At 40.9% G+C, this 16,892-nt stretch overlaps 1 protein-coding gene across 3 annotated transcripts in view; it reads left to right on the forward strand.

The window, feature by feature from the left end:
- The first annotated feature begins 7,865 nt into the window (after window positions 1-7,865).
- The window catches only part of etv6 (ETS variant transcription factor 6), a 29,626-nt gene continuing 20,599 nt past the window's right edge, over window positions 7,866-16,892 (forward strand). The window contains exons 1-2 of one of the 3 annotated variants that reach the window (XM_053650206.1): window positions 7,866-8,247; window positions 13,888-14,017. In XM_053650206.1, coding sequence (XP_053506181.1) covers window positions 8,215-8,247; window positions 13,888-14,017 — 163 coding nt within the window. In that variant the 5' untranslated portion in view covers window positions 7,866-8,214. The remainder of the gene's footprint in view (window positions 8,248-13,887; window positions 14,018-16,892) is intronic. The other 2 variants (XM_053650207.1, XM_053650208.1) reach the window with 2 other exon arrangements.

The following is a 16,892-nucleotide window of genomic DNA, read 5'->3' on the forward strand; positions in this document are numbered from 1 at the left end:
GCACACTCACATACACACTCACACACCCATTCATACACTATGGACACTTTGGACATGCCAATCAGCCTACCATGCATGTCTTTGGACTGGGGGAGGAAACCGGAGTACCCGGAGGAAACCCCCGTAGCACCTGGAGAACATGCAAACTCCGCACACACAGGGCCACGATGGGAATCGAACCCTTGACCCCGGAGGTGTGAGGTGAACGTGTTAACCTCTAAGCCACTGTGTGCCCTATTATTATTATTATTATTATTATTATTATTATTATTATTATTATTATTGTTGTTGTTGTTGTTGTTGTTGTTGTTGTTGTTGTTTTAAAAATTAATGCGCAGTAATTGTTGCAATGAAAAAAACCCAACAACAACTATGTTGTATGTTTTGGGAAATTTTTTCCCTACATGGCCAGAAGTATATGGACACCTCTCGTAATGATGGAGTTCAGATGTTTCAGCCACGCCCACTGTTCACAGGTGCATCAAACCAAGCACATAGCCATGCAATCTCCACAGACAAACACTGGCAGCAGACTTTGCCACACTGAGGAGTTCAGTTACTTTAAAGATACCACCTTGATGCCACGTGTCACTTTGTTTACATTCTGCCCTGGTCAACTCTAAGTGCTCTTATTGTGAAATGGAAGTGGCTTAGTGGTAACCTTTGGGGTTAGGGGCTCGAATCTTTTAGGCATGCCGATTTCCTCCTCCAGTCCAAAGACATGCGCTGTAGGCTGTTGACATTTCCAAGTTGTCGGTAGTGTGTGAATGCTTGCGATGGGTTGTCACCCTATCCAGGGTGGCCCCTGCCTTGTGCCCTGAGCTCCCTGAGATAGACTCCAGGCTCCCTCGCGACCCTGTGTAGTTATCCTACAGCGGTCCAGAAAATGGATGGATGGAAGCGCCTCAGTGCAAGAGCAGCTCAAACACTTGTAGTATCTCTGTTGTATCACTCACTACAGAGTTCCAAACTGCCTCTGGAAGCAACATCACTACAACAACTGTGCATCATGAAATGGGTTCTCGTGGCCTATCAGCCGCACACAAGCTGAAGATCACAGTGCACAATGCCAAGTATCGGCTGGAGTGGTGTAAACTGTAGAGTGGTGTAAAGCACACTGCCACTGGACTCTGGAGCAATGGAAACAAGCTGTCTGGAGCGATGAATCACATCACTATCTGGTAGTCTGATAGACGGATCTGGATTTGGAAGATACCAGGAGAATGCTACCTACAGGGTCATAGGGAGCCTAGAGCCTATCCCAGGGAACTCAGGGCACAAGGTGGGGAACACCCTGGATGGGGTGCCAACCAATCACAGGGCACAATCTCACACACATTCACACACTACGAACAATCTGTAAATGCCAATCAGCCTACAGAGCATGTGTTTGGACTTGGATAGGAAACCCCTGAAGCATGGGTTTGCAAGGCAAACAAGCTAACCACTAAGTTACCATGCCCCCAGAATGCACAGTGCCAACATTAAAGTTTCATGAAGAAGGTATAATGGTCTAATGCTGTTAAGAGGGGGACATATTCAGTTTCTAAAACAAGCTGTTAGAGGTGTGATGGTCAGGTGTCCACCTACTTTTACCATATAGCGTATATGTTTTATAGGACTGTGAACCTGTTGCATGATTAGGCTACTCATGCCTTGGCTTGAGGCTTGTGAATGATATGAAGCACTGACATAAAATATTGGAAATTAGGGTGAATTCCGATATACATGCACAGTTTTTTTTTTGTTTATTTCCACCTTAGATTTCGTTCTATTATTAAAAGGAAATAACCAGCATATCAGCTGCTACTGCTGATGGATAGCTTACCCTCAATAGCTTAAAGATTACCGTGAGATTGCCGTGGATGGTACTACATGGATTCCCTAAACATGGCTGCAAATGGGCTCACTTGGATAGCCGAAAGATCTACGTTCAACTCTCGTTCATTATCCAGTCACTCGGAGACTACAGACTTAAAGCTAAAAACTCGAATGAAATAAAAAAAATGACCGATGCTTGAACAGAAGATCTTTTCAACACACTCGGCACTGTTTGACTTTGTAGTACACTGCTGCGGATGAGTAATGAAATGTAATCCTACTATCTGGTGTCACCCAGAAGAGGATGTTTTTTTCTTTTCACTCTGTTTTTTTTTTCAAGGTTTCTTCCTCGTGTTTTCTCAGGAAGTTTTTCATCACCGTTGTCACCTCTGGTTTTCTCATTTGAGGTTTAACTTTATATCTCGATCTAGATTTCTGTAAAGCTGCTTTGTGTGACTTGAATGATACAATTCTGAAATCCTGCAGATAGGGTTGACTAGCTACATATTAATGACGGTTTGTAACTTAAGGCATGTTTTCATTGGTTCAGCCCTTATTTGTAGCATACCATGGCAAATTTCAGTAACAGGGTTTGAAAAAAAAAAAAATCTCCAGATTTATCATCAACATATTAAATGAAAAGAGTGTGCTGAAAAAAAAAACAAAAAAAACAAAACCTGACTACATATTAAGATGTTGCCCTAAGTAACATTCTAGCAGTAATAACAATAACAGGGTTTAGAAAATCTTCAATATTTTCCACATTCATAGCCAATATTTTCTCAAATTGAATAGAAACAGATGAATTAAAAACCGATCATAGTAACAAAAGCACCACTAAAAGGTAAGTGACATTCTATAATTTATTTCTTGCAGTAGCAGCAAATGATATGAACACCGTACGCTAAGTTAGGGCGTAGCAAGTAAGTTAGGATAGCACGTTCGCCTCACACCTCCAGGGTCGGGGGGTTCGATTCCCACCGCTGCCCTGTGTGTGTGTGTGTGGAGTTTGCATGTTCTCCCCGTGCTGCGGGGGTCTTCTCCGGGTACTCCGGTTTCCTCCCCCAGTCCAAAGACATGCATGGTAGGCCGATTGGCGTTTCCAAAGTGCCCGTAGTGTATGAATGGGTGTGTGAGTGTGTATGTGAGTGCGCCCTGCGATGGATTAGCACCCTGTCCAGGGTGTACCCCACCTTGTACCCCATGCTCCCTGGGATAGGCTCCAGATTCCCAGCGTCCCTGTAGGATAAGCGGTATAGATCATGGATGGATGGATGGATGGATGGAGTACGTTAAGTTAAAACCTCTGTATACCAAAAGTAACGTTCTATATTTCCCAGCATACCTTATTGTCCTTCTTTATAAAATGATTCATTTAAAAAAAAAAAAAGAATTTAATGCACACAAACTCCATCATGCATCATTTAATTGTTTTCCTCTCTGAACTTATCACATTTTACACCTGTCCCAATGAACCTGAACCACGCTGTCTCAAATTACCAAGCCACATTGAATAATTTGCGATATCTTGAAAAGCATTAAATGATGACCATATGTACATGAACTGAACTAACCTTATGCTTATACACATACACCTTATGCACATTATAACACAATAAATGTCATTTTCCTTTACAGTGTACATTGTTATTATCATCATCATCATCATCATCATCATTATTATTATTGTTGTTGTTGTTGTTGTTGTTGTTGTTCCATCCACCCATCCATCTTCTATACCGCTTAATCCTTTTCAGGGTCTGTTTGAACTAGTCCACTGTTCAGAGGAGACCCGAGTGCAAAACTGCATGTGGTAATTGCAGTCCCATTACATTCCATTACATTTTCCAACAATAATGTAAATGTAATTATCTAGTTTCCTTCCATTTCTCTAGGTATTATTACAGACAGTACTCCTTTTGCATGATCAACTTTAGACACGGCAATAGAGCAATATTTGACCCGTTCTCTGTTTTCACATGCACTACCAAAAGTAAGCAGTAGATGGCACAAACCACCAAAATAACGAGCAAGACTTGACCTCTGAATAAGTTCATACAGAACCAGTGACTTAATAACAGATTGGTAACAGGTTTTCTTGCTACAATAAAACCTTAAGCAGATAAACAATTTAGAAGGAGAACCATGATTTGGTCAGTGTAATGCCTTGCACTTGACTTTATAATCGAACAAATATTGTCTTAAATGCAATTGAATTCGGTGTATACCCAACAACAGTTTGACAGGGAAGCTCTTATTATAATTTAAATAAATTAAAAAAAGCATGGTGTAAATACAATATATATGATAAAGAAGTGTAGAACATATTATAAGGTCTATCAAGAAACTGTTAGAACAGATTCTATGCTTTCCAGTGTTTGGAACTCTTCTTGATGTCGTACATTTCAGTAAGAACACTAACTATGTAGATATGAATTCTAATGTTTGAGATGCTATGAGACCATTCGGCTAAAAATGTACCCATGTCATCCAATCACTATCCCGTTTCACCCAGAACAGGATGGGTTTTTCTTTTGAATCTGGTTCTTCCTCATGCTTTCTCAGGGAGTTTTTCCTCATCATTGTCACCTCTGATTTCTCACACGAGGTCTAACTCTATATCTATGTCCGGGTTTCTATAAAGCTGCTTTGTGACAATGTGCGTTGTCCTTTGTCCATTAATTGAACACACATACTCACTTTTGTGATAGTCATTCCGCCAACGGATAAGAATGGAGCGTTCGATTTCTTTCAGAAGCAGTGCCTGACCTAAGCTCGAAAGGCCAAAGTCTCCTTGTTCGCATCACACCCACTAAATTGAACAAATTCAGCTTTTGAATTAATGTCTTTTTCGCTAGAATTGAAAAAAGGGGCACTGAATGACATTCACATGAACATACAGTAGGCTATGTGCAAGGCATTTGATTGTGTTCACAGTTCCACATCTCTAGAAATACAGGACATGTTCATTAAACCTCCAGAACGTCCAACCAAACAATTTATTAACAATAGTTGCCCTAGATTCTTCCAAGAAGGTTCCTCAAGGGTCCTTCGGAGAGTCAAGGTTTCATAGCTTCCTAAAAAATTGCAGAATTGTACATAGATTGGTTTTGCAGAGGGATGGGATTTTTATTGTCCTCTAAAGATGCCAAAGGTTCTTTAGATACCTCTACAGAAGATACAAAAGATATCTCTACAAAAACAATATCGGTTCCCTAGACATGGTTAAAATCATGGCTTTGTCCTAAATTCTATCTGGTACCTTTATTATTATGAGTGTAGTGTAAAAATAAAAAGATTTGGACTAGCTTTCTGGGTATGTAGTGCATCCTCCACACTATCCTCTCCATCTGATTGATGGTTCATAACTAAGGCAGATTGTTAGCTCATGTATGCAGATAGCACTCTCCTTTTCTGTTCCAAGCAGCCACATGTTAGCTGTTGCCCTTCTGGTTTGGTTGTTGTTGTGTAATATGCAAAACAAACAAACAAACAAACAAACAAACAAACAAATCCCCCAAGTTTTCCTCAAAGGTTCTTTGGATGGTTAAAAGTTTTAGCTTTCTTCAGAGGCTCAACTTTTAACAAGGGATACCCTCCTTCAGGTTCCCACCAAGAGTCAAACCAAAGAACCATTTAGGAACGCTTTCTTTCTCAGAGGATATCCATAAACTAGCTACGTTCATTTTTATAAACCTTATCTTAATATTACATACAGTTATGGTGAGTTGATCATTGGTTGGTGTTTTCCCATTATCATTCATAGTATTATTATTATTATTATTATTATTAGCTTTACTGCATTTATTACAGTCCATGATCGTTTTTAGTGTAGTAATAATTTCACGTGATCCTTTCTTTCAATCGTTGGAGCACCTCTGTAAAAGCTTGGGTCCTGAAAAGAAGTGCTCTGTTGTCGTACTGAAAATCACAAACATTTTCTTTATGAACAGCATGAGTCGTGTGTTTTGTGACAACATGCAAATCAAGTCTTGGTTAACACTGTGGGATAGTATGCAAACTAGCGCTACCTACAAACCACAAAAACTATTAATATCCTTTAGAGTTTCAGTTTCAAAAGTCCTACTGACAAAAATAAAAAGAGAACAGGATAATGCATGAAGAGAGCCTAGAGTTAGATCATTTCCGTTTACTGATCAGGAGACAAGGGGCAATGTGAAGTAGAAAAATTGTTAAAAATCATGACTCATGCATGTAATCAGGGGGTCCAGTGTACAGAAGCTACCTGATGTGCATGATGATTAGCTATGGCTAACTCTGTTTTCTAACCAGCACATTAAAAGCCCAACCTCAAGGTCAGCAGGGGACCCAATGAATAACACATTTTATATTAATTTAAAAAAAAAAAAAAAAAAGCATGTGCAAATTAACAATGGATCCCTGTGGTGAAAAATAGGTTAGGTACTAAATGCTACATACATTATGTTTTAATTAATCACATACCCAATGTTTGGTATATAAAAAGCCTCCATAATATAATCTCTGTTAATGATTGTAGCTGCGTACAAAAAAAAAATATATTGAAGATAGGATACATTTCTTAGGATTACTAGCTATTTCTCTCTTTGATCATGACTATTTAAAATTAGCTAGGTTAACTGAGAGATTATTGGATACATGTGTGGAATTTTTTAAAACTTTTTATACCAGGAAAGTAGCTCACAGACATTAAAATAATGGAATATATTGGTCTTGCATGTTTGGTAAGAAATAACATACTGGGCGGAGATTCCCAAAAGCATTGTAGCACAAAGATCGTCGTTATATGGCATTAAACACTCTCTCTCCAAGTTAAAGTGATCTTAAGTTTGCGATGCTTCTGGGAAACTCAGCCCTGTTGGGTTTCAATGCTATGTCAGACCAATTAGATGTTCATATTAAAAAAAGGCAAAGGAACACAAATCTTCAGTGTGTGCAGGCCACCATTTGACTGATAATTCATCCATCCATTTTCCATACCGCTAATCATACACAGGGTCTCGGAGAACTCGGGCCACAAGGTGGGGGACACACTGGACGGGGTAATAACTCATCACAGGCCCTACAGACACCCATCACAGGCACTATGGACAATTTGGAAAATGCCAATCAGCTTACACTGCGTTTCTTTGAACTGGGGGAGGAAACCGGAGTACCTGGAGGAAACCCTCAAGGCATGAGGAGAACATGCAAGGCAGGAGTTGAACCCCCAACTCCAGAAGTATGAGGCAAACATGTTAACCACTAAGCCATCATGCCCCCCACTGATATCTCAGGAACTACAGTACTCAACATCATAGCAGATGTCTCACAGCTTCAGGGTCTTCGGTTCAATCCTGAACTCAGGTTAGTCTCGGTGTGGAGTTTTGAATGTTTTCCTCGTGTCTGCATGCACTTCCACCAGTTGCCTCCCACCTCCCAACAACATGGCAGCAGATGGCTTGGTGACCTCTAAGTGTGATTGTACAAATGGGTGTCTGTGATGCTGTGCAATGGACTGCCTTCAGACGGGTCCCTGAAGATGCATGGGTGAACGGATGAACGAACGGAAACATAAAATGACCCGAAAAGCCATTCGAGTGAACTCTAACCAAATCAGATTGAATGTAAACAATGCAAAAAGGCATGTATGGTTGTATGCACCTCCATTAGAAGGAAAAGCTCACCAAATTTGTCATTTGTCAAATGTTGGCTGTAATCTCAAGGTCATCCTTCACAACCTTTGTGAAAAGGTTGTGAACTACTCTATAAATATAAGTATGCTTTCGTACAATTTGCCCTGTCTTCCTTTCACACCAGGAAAAAAAAAAGAGTACGTTTTGTGTGTTTAAAAAAAAACAAAACAAAACAAAACTGATTAAGGATCAGTGAGGGGTTTACAACGAGTTCCAGTAACAGCGCCGAATAAAACAACACGCTGATCCCAGTTCCTCTTTTCACAGAGGATGAGGGATTATAGCCACGCCCATCACGTCGATTCTGATTGGTCAGTTCCAGAGTTAAGTTTCCCTTTAAGGGGGCCGTACTTTAAGTGCCAGGAATTCGCGTCACTTCGCCACTATAACACACACACACACATATACACACACACACATACACACTAAAATCAATGAGCCTCGGACGGCCAACTCTTCCAGGAAGGTATTAACCATCACTTAACCAACATGTAGTGCCTGAAACGCTGCGGGGGAAAAACAACAACAAACAATTATAAATATAAAGCTGTAAAGTTTGACGGATATTCTTCGAGAGCGATGGGTTTATAGAGCGTCTTCTGCTCGTCGATTCAAAACAACAAAGTCGGATGCTCGCATTTCCGCCTGGTTCGCTTCGCGGAAAAACAAGGGGGAAGGAAAAGTGGAAACGGGAGAACTTCCTGAATTCGACCGAGACATGTCCGACTCCCCTTTACAACTCAACATTAAGGTATTTATTATAAATTCCTCTTCCATGCTAGCAGCCCGGAGGTGTAGACTGAACCCGGGAGCGACGTGTTGTAGCGATGAATAAACACTACTTGTTGTTGTGTTTTTTTTTTTTTTGGGTTTGTTGCTCTATCATCTGTTGCTGAGAGGATTTGTCGCGGTGAGGCAGGAAAACACACCGTGACCTGTAGCTAGCTGCTGGCTCTGGTGTTTCTGCTCAGATTTATACACGCTGATGGGAAATCTCGTAGGCTTTATTTGTTTATTTCCTTTTCATTTAGACCATTTCAGCGTAAGAAAAGGGTTGCAACAGTGTAGCGTTGCGCCATCCGTGTAGCTTGTACAGCAGAGCCGCTTCCCCCCCAACACACACACACTCACACTACACACACACTCACACTACACATGCTACACATACACACAGGCTACACATATATGTATATATGTGTGTGTGTGTGTGTGTGTGTGTATACATATAATATATACACACACACATTTTAAATATATATATATGTGTGTGTATATTGTATATGTGTGTGTGTGTGTGTATGTATGTATGTGTGTGTGTGTGTATATATATATATATATATATATATATATATATATAATGTGTGTGTGTATGAGTATGTGTATATATATTACACATATATACACATTTTATATATATACATATATATTTATATAAATATAAATAATATATAATGTGTGTGTATATATTATGTATGTATGTATGTGTGTGTATATATATATATATATATATATATATATATATATATATATATATATATATGTGTAGTATGTATATATATATGTGTAGTATGTATATATGTAGTGTGTGTATATATTACACTACACTATATACATATATATACACATACATGTACATACACCCACACATACATACATACATACACACAGGCTACATATATACATACACTATATATATATATATATATATATATCATTTTATAATTACACCAAATCAAGGTCTCACCATCACTATTGAGCAACCGTTGAGTGGATAAATACGGAGTTTCCAGGCCTGCTTAACACCGTGATGAGTATAGCTGACCGAGCGTGTCCCTGAGTAAACACACTAGACTATTTCTAGCCCAGAATTTCATTCGTCACTCGGTTTATTTGGCTCTGCTTTGAACTTTAACAATAAGCTTTTGGCTTTAAGTAGTATGTCAAATTACTCCAGTGCCTCTATGAGTTAAATGCCTAACAACAGACTGGCATTTTTTTATTTTCTTATTCAAAGCCGAGACCTATAAAGCGTTATTTTGGTCTTGTCATAACTTTAGACTTGTTTGGGAAGGTCACCAAAAGTGTATAAGCTACCCAAACCGAACCAAGCAGAATAGCTCTGTAAAGTAGTAGTGGCACTTGTTGAGGAACACCTGAACTTTGAACTTACCTCAAGCTATGAAGTTTAACGCGTGATCTAGACGTTGATTTTCTTCCTCATTACGTTGAATGCACTATATATTATAGAGTGTCGAGTTTGACGTAGCTGCACGCCAGATGTCGGGTCACTTCGACTGGTTAAAACAACAACGTTAATTTTATATTTGGAGTATGATCTCATTTCCAGTCCAAAACTTACCAATGTGTTATTCTTACAGTTGTGCTACTAGTACTAGTGGCAATATGTTGCCTAGTAACGCTTCCCTGTTGTTCATAATGTGCACAGTGTCTCCTTGCATAACCCAACCAATTCTACACATGTTCGATGATCCATTACCTACCGAGAACCGTTTCTCACGTTTCAGAACGGTGTACGTTTCTTTTTCTTTCTTGATCAGAGCCGCACATCGCGTCAAGTGACAGTCAAATTGGCTCCCCGGAAAAGTGGTTTTATCGGTTGTGATTTTGCATGATTTCATTTGCACAGAGTCGCCTCTGAACGCGCCCTCCGTCACCTGCCTGCGCGAGACGTGGAACTCGTAGACCTCTATAACGCACGCCGCTTTATTTTTTTTTAGATCCCAAACGTTCCCAGAGTAACCGAAGTCTCGTCGATGACGTGAACGAGCGTAGCGAAGCGGGGTTGTATATTGCTGGTCGGTATCAGTGATTCGAATCGGGTCTGTCGGACGATCCTGTAACTGGCCATAAGATAACAAGATACACACAGGTTATTAATGCCTATGTTTATAGTATATTCCGTAGGACGTTTCAGGAAATAGGAGTAGTGCTTAAAGATGATTATTATATACAAATATACAGTGTACGTATACGTGATAAAGTGTCTTAATAACACTTGATTATACTGAATGAAAACACTCAAAGTGAAATATCGCTGAACTTTATTACACAAATAAACAGCACTGACTGTAGCGCGAAAATCTGCTGTACTATTTTCAAATGAAATAAATATTAACATGTATTAATTATTAGTAAGTATTAAAGTAAATAAAAGATGTCCAACCAAACTGAACCCAAAAAATAGCACTCCAAATAACAAATATATATAATGCATCAAAAAACACTCCAAATAACACAACAAAAATGATTGAGCTTCTAGAGAGCGGTCTCGTACTGCGTGACAGCAGACTCGACTCGGTCGCTCTTGCAACGGACGCAAGCGGGAAAAGCCACCGGTGTGGATTTTTGCAGATAAACGATAATTCCGTATAGCAATGTTATCGGTGCAGAATGATGAGCAAGACCCATCGATCGGTCGACCTCGAAACTGCACAGAAGAAACAAACGCGGTTCTTCCACAAGATATACTCTCAATTGGTGTTTTGATGGTGATCTTTAACTCGTTGCTCATCAGTCATAAATCTCCCATACGTCTTCAGTTGATCCGAAACCTGTGTTGAATTACATCTTTTTTTATTTATATATTTTTTTAAATGCTCGCCAAACCGCTAAGTCCTAATGCGGTGTGGGTGGGGATTGATTTTTATCATCCTGGAAGAGAGCACTCCCACTCCCATCAGGATAGAAATGTTTCATCATAGGATGAAGGTGATCGGTCAGAGTAACTTGGAGTGACTCATGGCTCTAAGGGGACTCAAGTCATGCCAGTAAAATGTCCCCGCAGCAGAACACGACCACTCTCTTTCCTTTATTTTATCACCCGTTTTGTATATAGTGTATAGAGTTCATAAAAAGAAGGGAAAAAAAGACCGCTCTATTTTTCTCAGTGGGACATTGGACAAATCGGTCTTTTGCAAATCTGCCCGTGTTGCAAATATACGCTTCTTCTAGAACAGTAGTTCTCAAGCTGTTCGTCACCACGGATCGCTTTAACTGTAAAATAAACTCCCCAGACTAGGGATGGACCGGAATGAAAATTCTTGGCCGGAGCCGAATATGATGAAAAACTTGGCCGGATACCGAACACGTTTTTTTTTTTTTTTTTTTTTTTTTTTTTTTTTTCCCCCATTTATTTTACCTTTTTTTTTTTTTTTTTCACCATTGCATACATTTAAATAGTCAAAATGTGCTTTTTTACTATTTTGTCTTTTGCTTTTCAAAGAAAAAAAATCAATTACAAAAACTACAATTGCAAAATATTTATTTAACACTGAACAAATGAGTAAAATAAAAATATTTCGATGCGGTCATCTTTGATCCCCCCTCGAATAGCCGATGTTAGGCCTATAACTGACTGCTGAAAGAATGGAACACTCTGTAGCCTACGACAAAAATGTGCATCGACAAGAGTGTAAAAAATGCTTGTATTGGGTTCTATACGGCTGATTATATTGGGGATATATACCGCTCGCGTCCCTGTACACCTCGCGGAGTATTATAGTGGATATAGTATAGTTAGATACGTTGTTAATGTTATGTTCCCTTAAATAAATCCGTCTTTACCTCAGTACTCTACTCCCTTACGTCTCGCGACATGACCGAATACTCCGGAACAGAAACGAAACAAACGCACGTGTCCACAGTAAACAACGTCACGGTTGTCAACATCCGAAGAGCACGCGCTCGTGCACGTAGCTCGTACATGCGCGCGCCCCATCGTCGCTACCAGTGCGCTGCTGGAAGTGGAGGTCGTGACATTCGCGCGTCTCACTCTGGTTGCTAGGCTATTTGGCGCGTCATCAAACACGTCATTGTGTTTGATGACCGAACACCGAAAATGCTTTTTTTCTTTCTTTCTATTTTTGGCCGAATAATTTCGGTTGCCAAATATTCGGTGCATCCCTACCCCCGAGACCCATTTGAGACTGGATTTATTCCATGTTCAAGTCTTATTATTATTTGTTTTTAGCACCATAGAGCTTTTTATTCCTGAACACCAATAAAGCACATTAGGTGTGAATTGACTTCGGCGCTTGGACCCCTAAATATAATCTTTTTGTTAATGTAGGGTGTGATTTCCACCACTGTCACAAAATGCAAAAATAAATAAGTAAACAAATCGCAGATCCCTTGGCTATGCATCACCAACCCTAGAACCCCACTTTGAGAACCACATCTGAAAATGTACGCCTCCACGCTCCGTTCCTCTCCGTGCTCGGCGTTGGGATTTCTCTCTCGATCTAGCCGACGGTCACCGTCGCATCGCGACGTTTACTGGATCCGCGATTTAAAGGAGGTTACTTTGACGCGCAGTGAAGCGGCGTGCGCGGGAACTGACACCGGCAGAGCTGGAGGTGATGAAGGCGTCAGCTGAAGGACCAGCACAGAGAGCGGGAGACTGTTCAGTGCAGCAGCTCGTGTTCTCGATGAGAAGAGGAACTGTCTGTCCCGCCAGAAACCTGAGCAGCTTCTGTTCTTGAAGAGAAACCTGCCGCTCGCGTGTAAATAGAAAGCGCTTTCGATTTAAAATCGCTGTAGCCCTGCAGAACTTGGCTCTTGACTCGAGGCTGCGTCTGATGTTTCCACTCTGAGCCTGGTTCGAGTTTTATTGCCGCTGTCTTGCGCGGTGATCTTGAAATGACTCTAAAGCAGCTTTGAGACGATGTCCGTTGTTAAAAGCGCTACACAAATCAAACTGAATAGAACTGAACGTGGAAATACGTTCACATAAACAGAACAGAGGCCTCCTTCATTACTGGACTGCTGGTTCGCACGTTATAATAGTTTTCTAGATCTTTACACTGTTTGGATATTCGGATTTAAAAAAAAAAATCTGTTGAGGCTGATAGTTACAGAACTGAGTGAAGAATAATATATTTCATATTGGTTTTGTTTCGGTGTTCATTTCAAACTTCATTAAAAACTGGTTTGTAGTTTTTCAATTAGTCATTACGTTCATGAAATGAATTAAATAGTCTAATAATACAATTATTCAAAAAAAACCAAGAAAAACCCCCTATTTGTTAAATGGGGTTTAAAAAATAAATCCTTTTCGGTTTCAGTTTTCGGCTACGCGAGTCTTGAATTTTCGGTTGCGGCCCAGAATGTTCCTTTCGGTGCATCACTACTCTAGACGAACGTAACAGACTTGTATCTGGTTGTTAGGGGCACACGAAGGTCCGTTTTCCCGGCATTCACGTTAATCCGATGGTGATTTGGTCGCACGGTAAGGGTGTGATGCATCTTTTCCATTGTTGTCACTGCATGAGTTGAAATAAGATGTTGCATTTGTGATCCAGTGGCAAACAGACATGTGTAAGAGTTGTTTGTGCATGCGATGCCTCTTTTTTAAGTCGTGCATGTGTTTTAGCAGGAGAGGAGTGCATTCAGTCCCTCTGCCAGTCCGCTGCCAAATTCCACTTCCTCTCCAGGCCATGGCGCTCCGCCTCTGACTAATGCCAAGACAGAGGAAGAGCCGGCCAGACTGCCTGGACACCTGCGTGAGTTACTTACACACACACACACACACACACACACACACACACATTTACTGTGTCTCTTGCACTGGCCCTGTTTGCTCCATGCATTATCATGTGATCTTTGGATATCGGTGTCTATGTGATAAAATCTTTCTGGTTTACCTCCATGTACCTGGGTTTTCATCGACTGCACTGTGTAGACATTAAATCTGATTTCTGGCATGTTAGCATGAAATCAGCTAGCAGTTAGCTTAAAGTTTATATCGTACTGCTTGTGTTTATTTATTTATTCATTTATTTATTTTTTCTTTTCGTTGTTTCTCTGTTTTTTTTTGGCGACTGGAAAACCATCCACTGCATCTGCGCTATACGTCGATATGAACGTTTTTACAGTGCGTCTGAGATTTATTCATCCCTTAAGAAGTCTTCGTTCCCTTCTTCACTTTATGTATTGCGTGTGCGTGTGTGTGTGTGTGTTTTTAAAAAAAAAAAAATAAAATCAAAAATTTTCTTCATTTTTTTTGGACTGTTTAGATGTTTTTTGTTTTCTCTTTCATACGAGTTGCCCCGTATGATTTATGCACCTATGAAGCACAGACACAATACACACCCAGGCACTCGCTGTTTCTTTCTCACACACACACACACACCTATATCTCACACTCCCCTGAGCGCACCTCTCTAAACTCTCTGTAGGTTTCACGACAACAGTGTCATAGAGCAGATATGTGTAGGCACTCGTACAGTCCTGATATTTTTAGGTGATATAGGCACTGGTTCGGTCCTGACGTCATCGAAGAAGACCACCTTGAGGCAGTCCTTCTGGTCCTTGTGTGTGTGTGTGTGTGTGTGTGTGTGTGTGTGTGTGTGTGTTTTGAGTGGGCAAGCTTTACCTCGTGCTAGGTCTCAATTCATACATTAGGCAGTGTTTCTAGAGGTGTGTGTGTGTGTGTGTGCGCATGTATGTGTTCATGCCCTGTTTCACATTGTGCCAGCACTCAGTTCATAGGTTAACCCTATTGAGGAAGTGTGTGTGTGTGTGTGTGTGTGTTGGAAGTGGAGTTCTGGCTCACTGCAGGTCTAAACCAGCCCTTGATTTAGCCAATAAAAGAAAGGGTGGAGTTGGACGATGGCCAGGAAACAGGCTTGGTGGTGAAAGTGTACTGAAGTCTGCGTTGCGCTAGACCTCATTAATATTTAACCCGTGTGTTTGTCCGAACTGACATCCACTATCTGCCAAACGTATCTGGTCGTCTAGTTTTTAACCCTACGCTGCCTTTGCCACCGTTTTCAAGTTTGCGCACGTGTACAGGTCAAGTCTTGAGGTGATGCGACCGAAGGCTGGACCGCACCAGAGCAGCACAGCAAGGACGGGAAACTCTCCGGAATAACTTCTTTTGTATTGACAAACGCTCAGGGCACCGTTAGTGTTATTTATTTATTCTTTATTTTTAAGTGCACACTCGTCTAACCGGACAGATTCGCACACTATTTTTGCGAGAGGTAGTTTTTCTTGTAGGACATGTAGTATCGCATGTTGTATTAACTACTATCGATTACCAATTAATCTGTCAATTACAGCAGTGACCGCAGTGCTACATCGGGCTATCGGGATGCGTTTACAAAAAAAAAAAAAAAAAAAAAAAAATGAAGGCTGTACTCACGATATGTGACCGAAAGTTTGTGGACACCCGTTTGTCGCACCCGCACGTGCTTTCTAAAGCGTCCCGTTACAGAGTTTGTTATAATAACGTCCAGTCGCTGTGGATTGTGATCATTCGGTTACAAGCGTATTGGTGAGGTCGGGTGCCGGCGTTGGACGAGCGTTCCGGTCCATCCCGAAAGGGGTTCGGTGAGGTTGAGGTCAGGGCTCCGTAGAGGACGCTCCGACTTTCTTCCGGTCCAACTTTTGGCAAACCGTGTCTTCATGGAGCTCGCTTTGTGCACAGGGACGTCGTGATGCCGGAACAGGTTTGGCTCTCTTTGTTCCCCTCGACGAGAAATCGTAACGTTACAGCGCACGCGGACATTCCGTACAACTGCGTGTCCCCCCACGTACTTTCAGCCATGCCGAGCGTATCCGGTTTGATACGGGACGTCTATAAAGCTTTCCGGTTCTTCCATCCTGCAGATGCAGTCTCATCATCTGCCGCTCCGTACCTAGGAATACCAGGACTTTTCATTCGTAGGCATGTTATAATATATACGTTAGCACTACCGAGGTTAAGCGCATGCTTCCCCAGCAGGACCTTTTCATAGTCTGCAAAGTATATTAAACACAGAGACCCTGAGGGTTTCTGTTCATCCAATACAATGGTTTATCGTATAGTGAAGTAGTAATAATAATAATAATAACAATAATAATAATAATAATAATAAAAACCTGCTTGTATTTGAAACGATATGCACCATATTTCTATTCATGAGCATTTTGCTACTGAGGTATACCGCCATAATATAAAGTATTATTATTATTATTATTATTATTATTATTATTTACATTTATGAGAAATTGCATGTCTGCTTCCATGTGTGCTACCTCTACACTTTACCTGGAGAGTGAAAGATGGTGAGAAGGAGAGAAAAAAAAACAGAGGGTGGTGAGGAAGGAAGTGGGAGGTGGAGGAGGAGGAGGAGGAGGAGGAGGATTGGGGTGGGGGTGGGGGGTTGTGAGACGAACTGTGGAGAAGCTCTGCTGGCTCTAGGCCATCTCTCTCTTCCTGACACTGATGGAATGGCCTTTTTTTTTCTTTCTTTCCCTCTTTCTCGGCGAGGCTTCTCCACAAGCTTCAACTGAAACCACGAGGTGCACGTTGAGGATTAATGTGTGTGCGATTGTGACATCCAGATTTGAACGAAATGTCGGAGCGGACGAGGTCTTGAGTACCTTTGTGTC

This window comes from Ictalurus furcatus, chromosome 19, assembly GCF_023375685.1.
Source record: "Ictalurus furcatus strain D&B chromosome 19, Billie_1.0, whole genome shotgun sequence".
Lineage (NCBI taxonomy): Eukaryota > Metazoa > Chordata > Actinopteri > Siluriformes > Ictaluridae > Ictalurus > Ictalurus furcatus.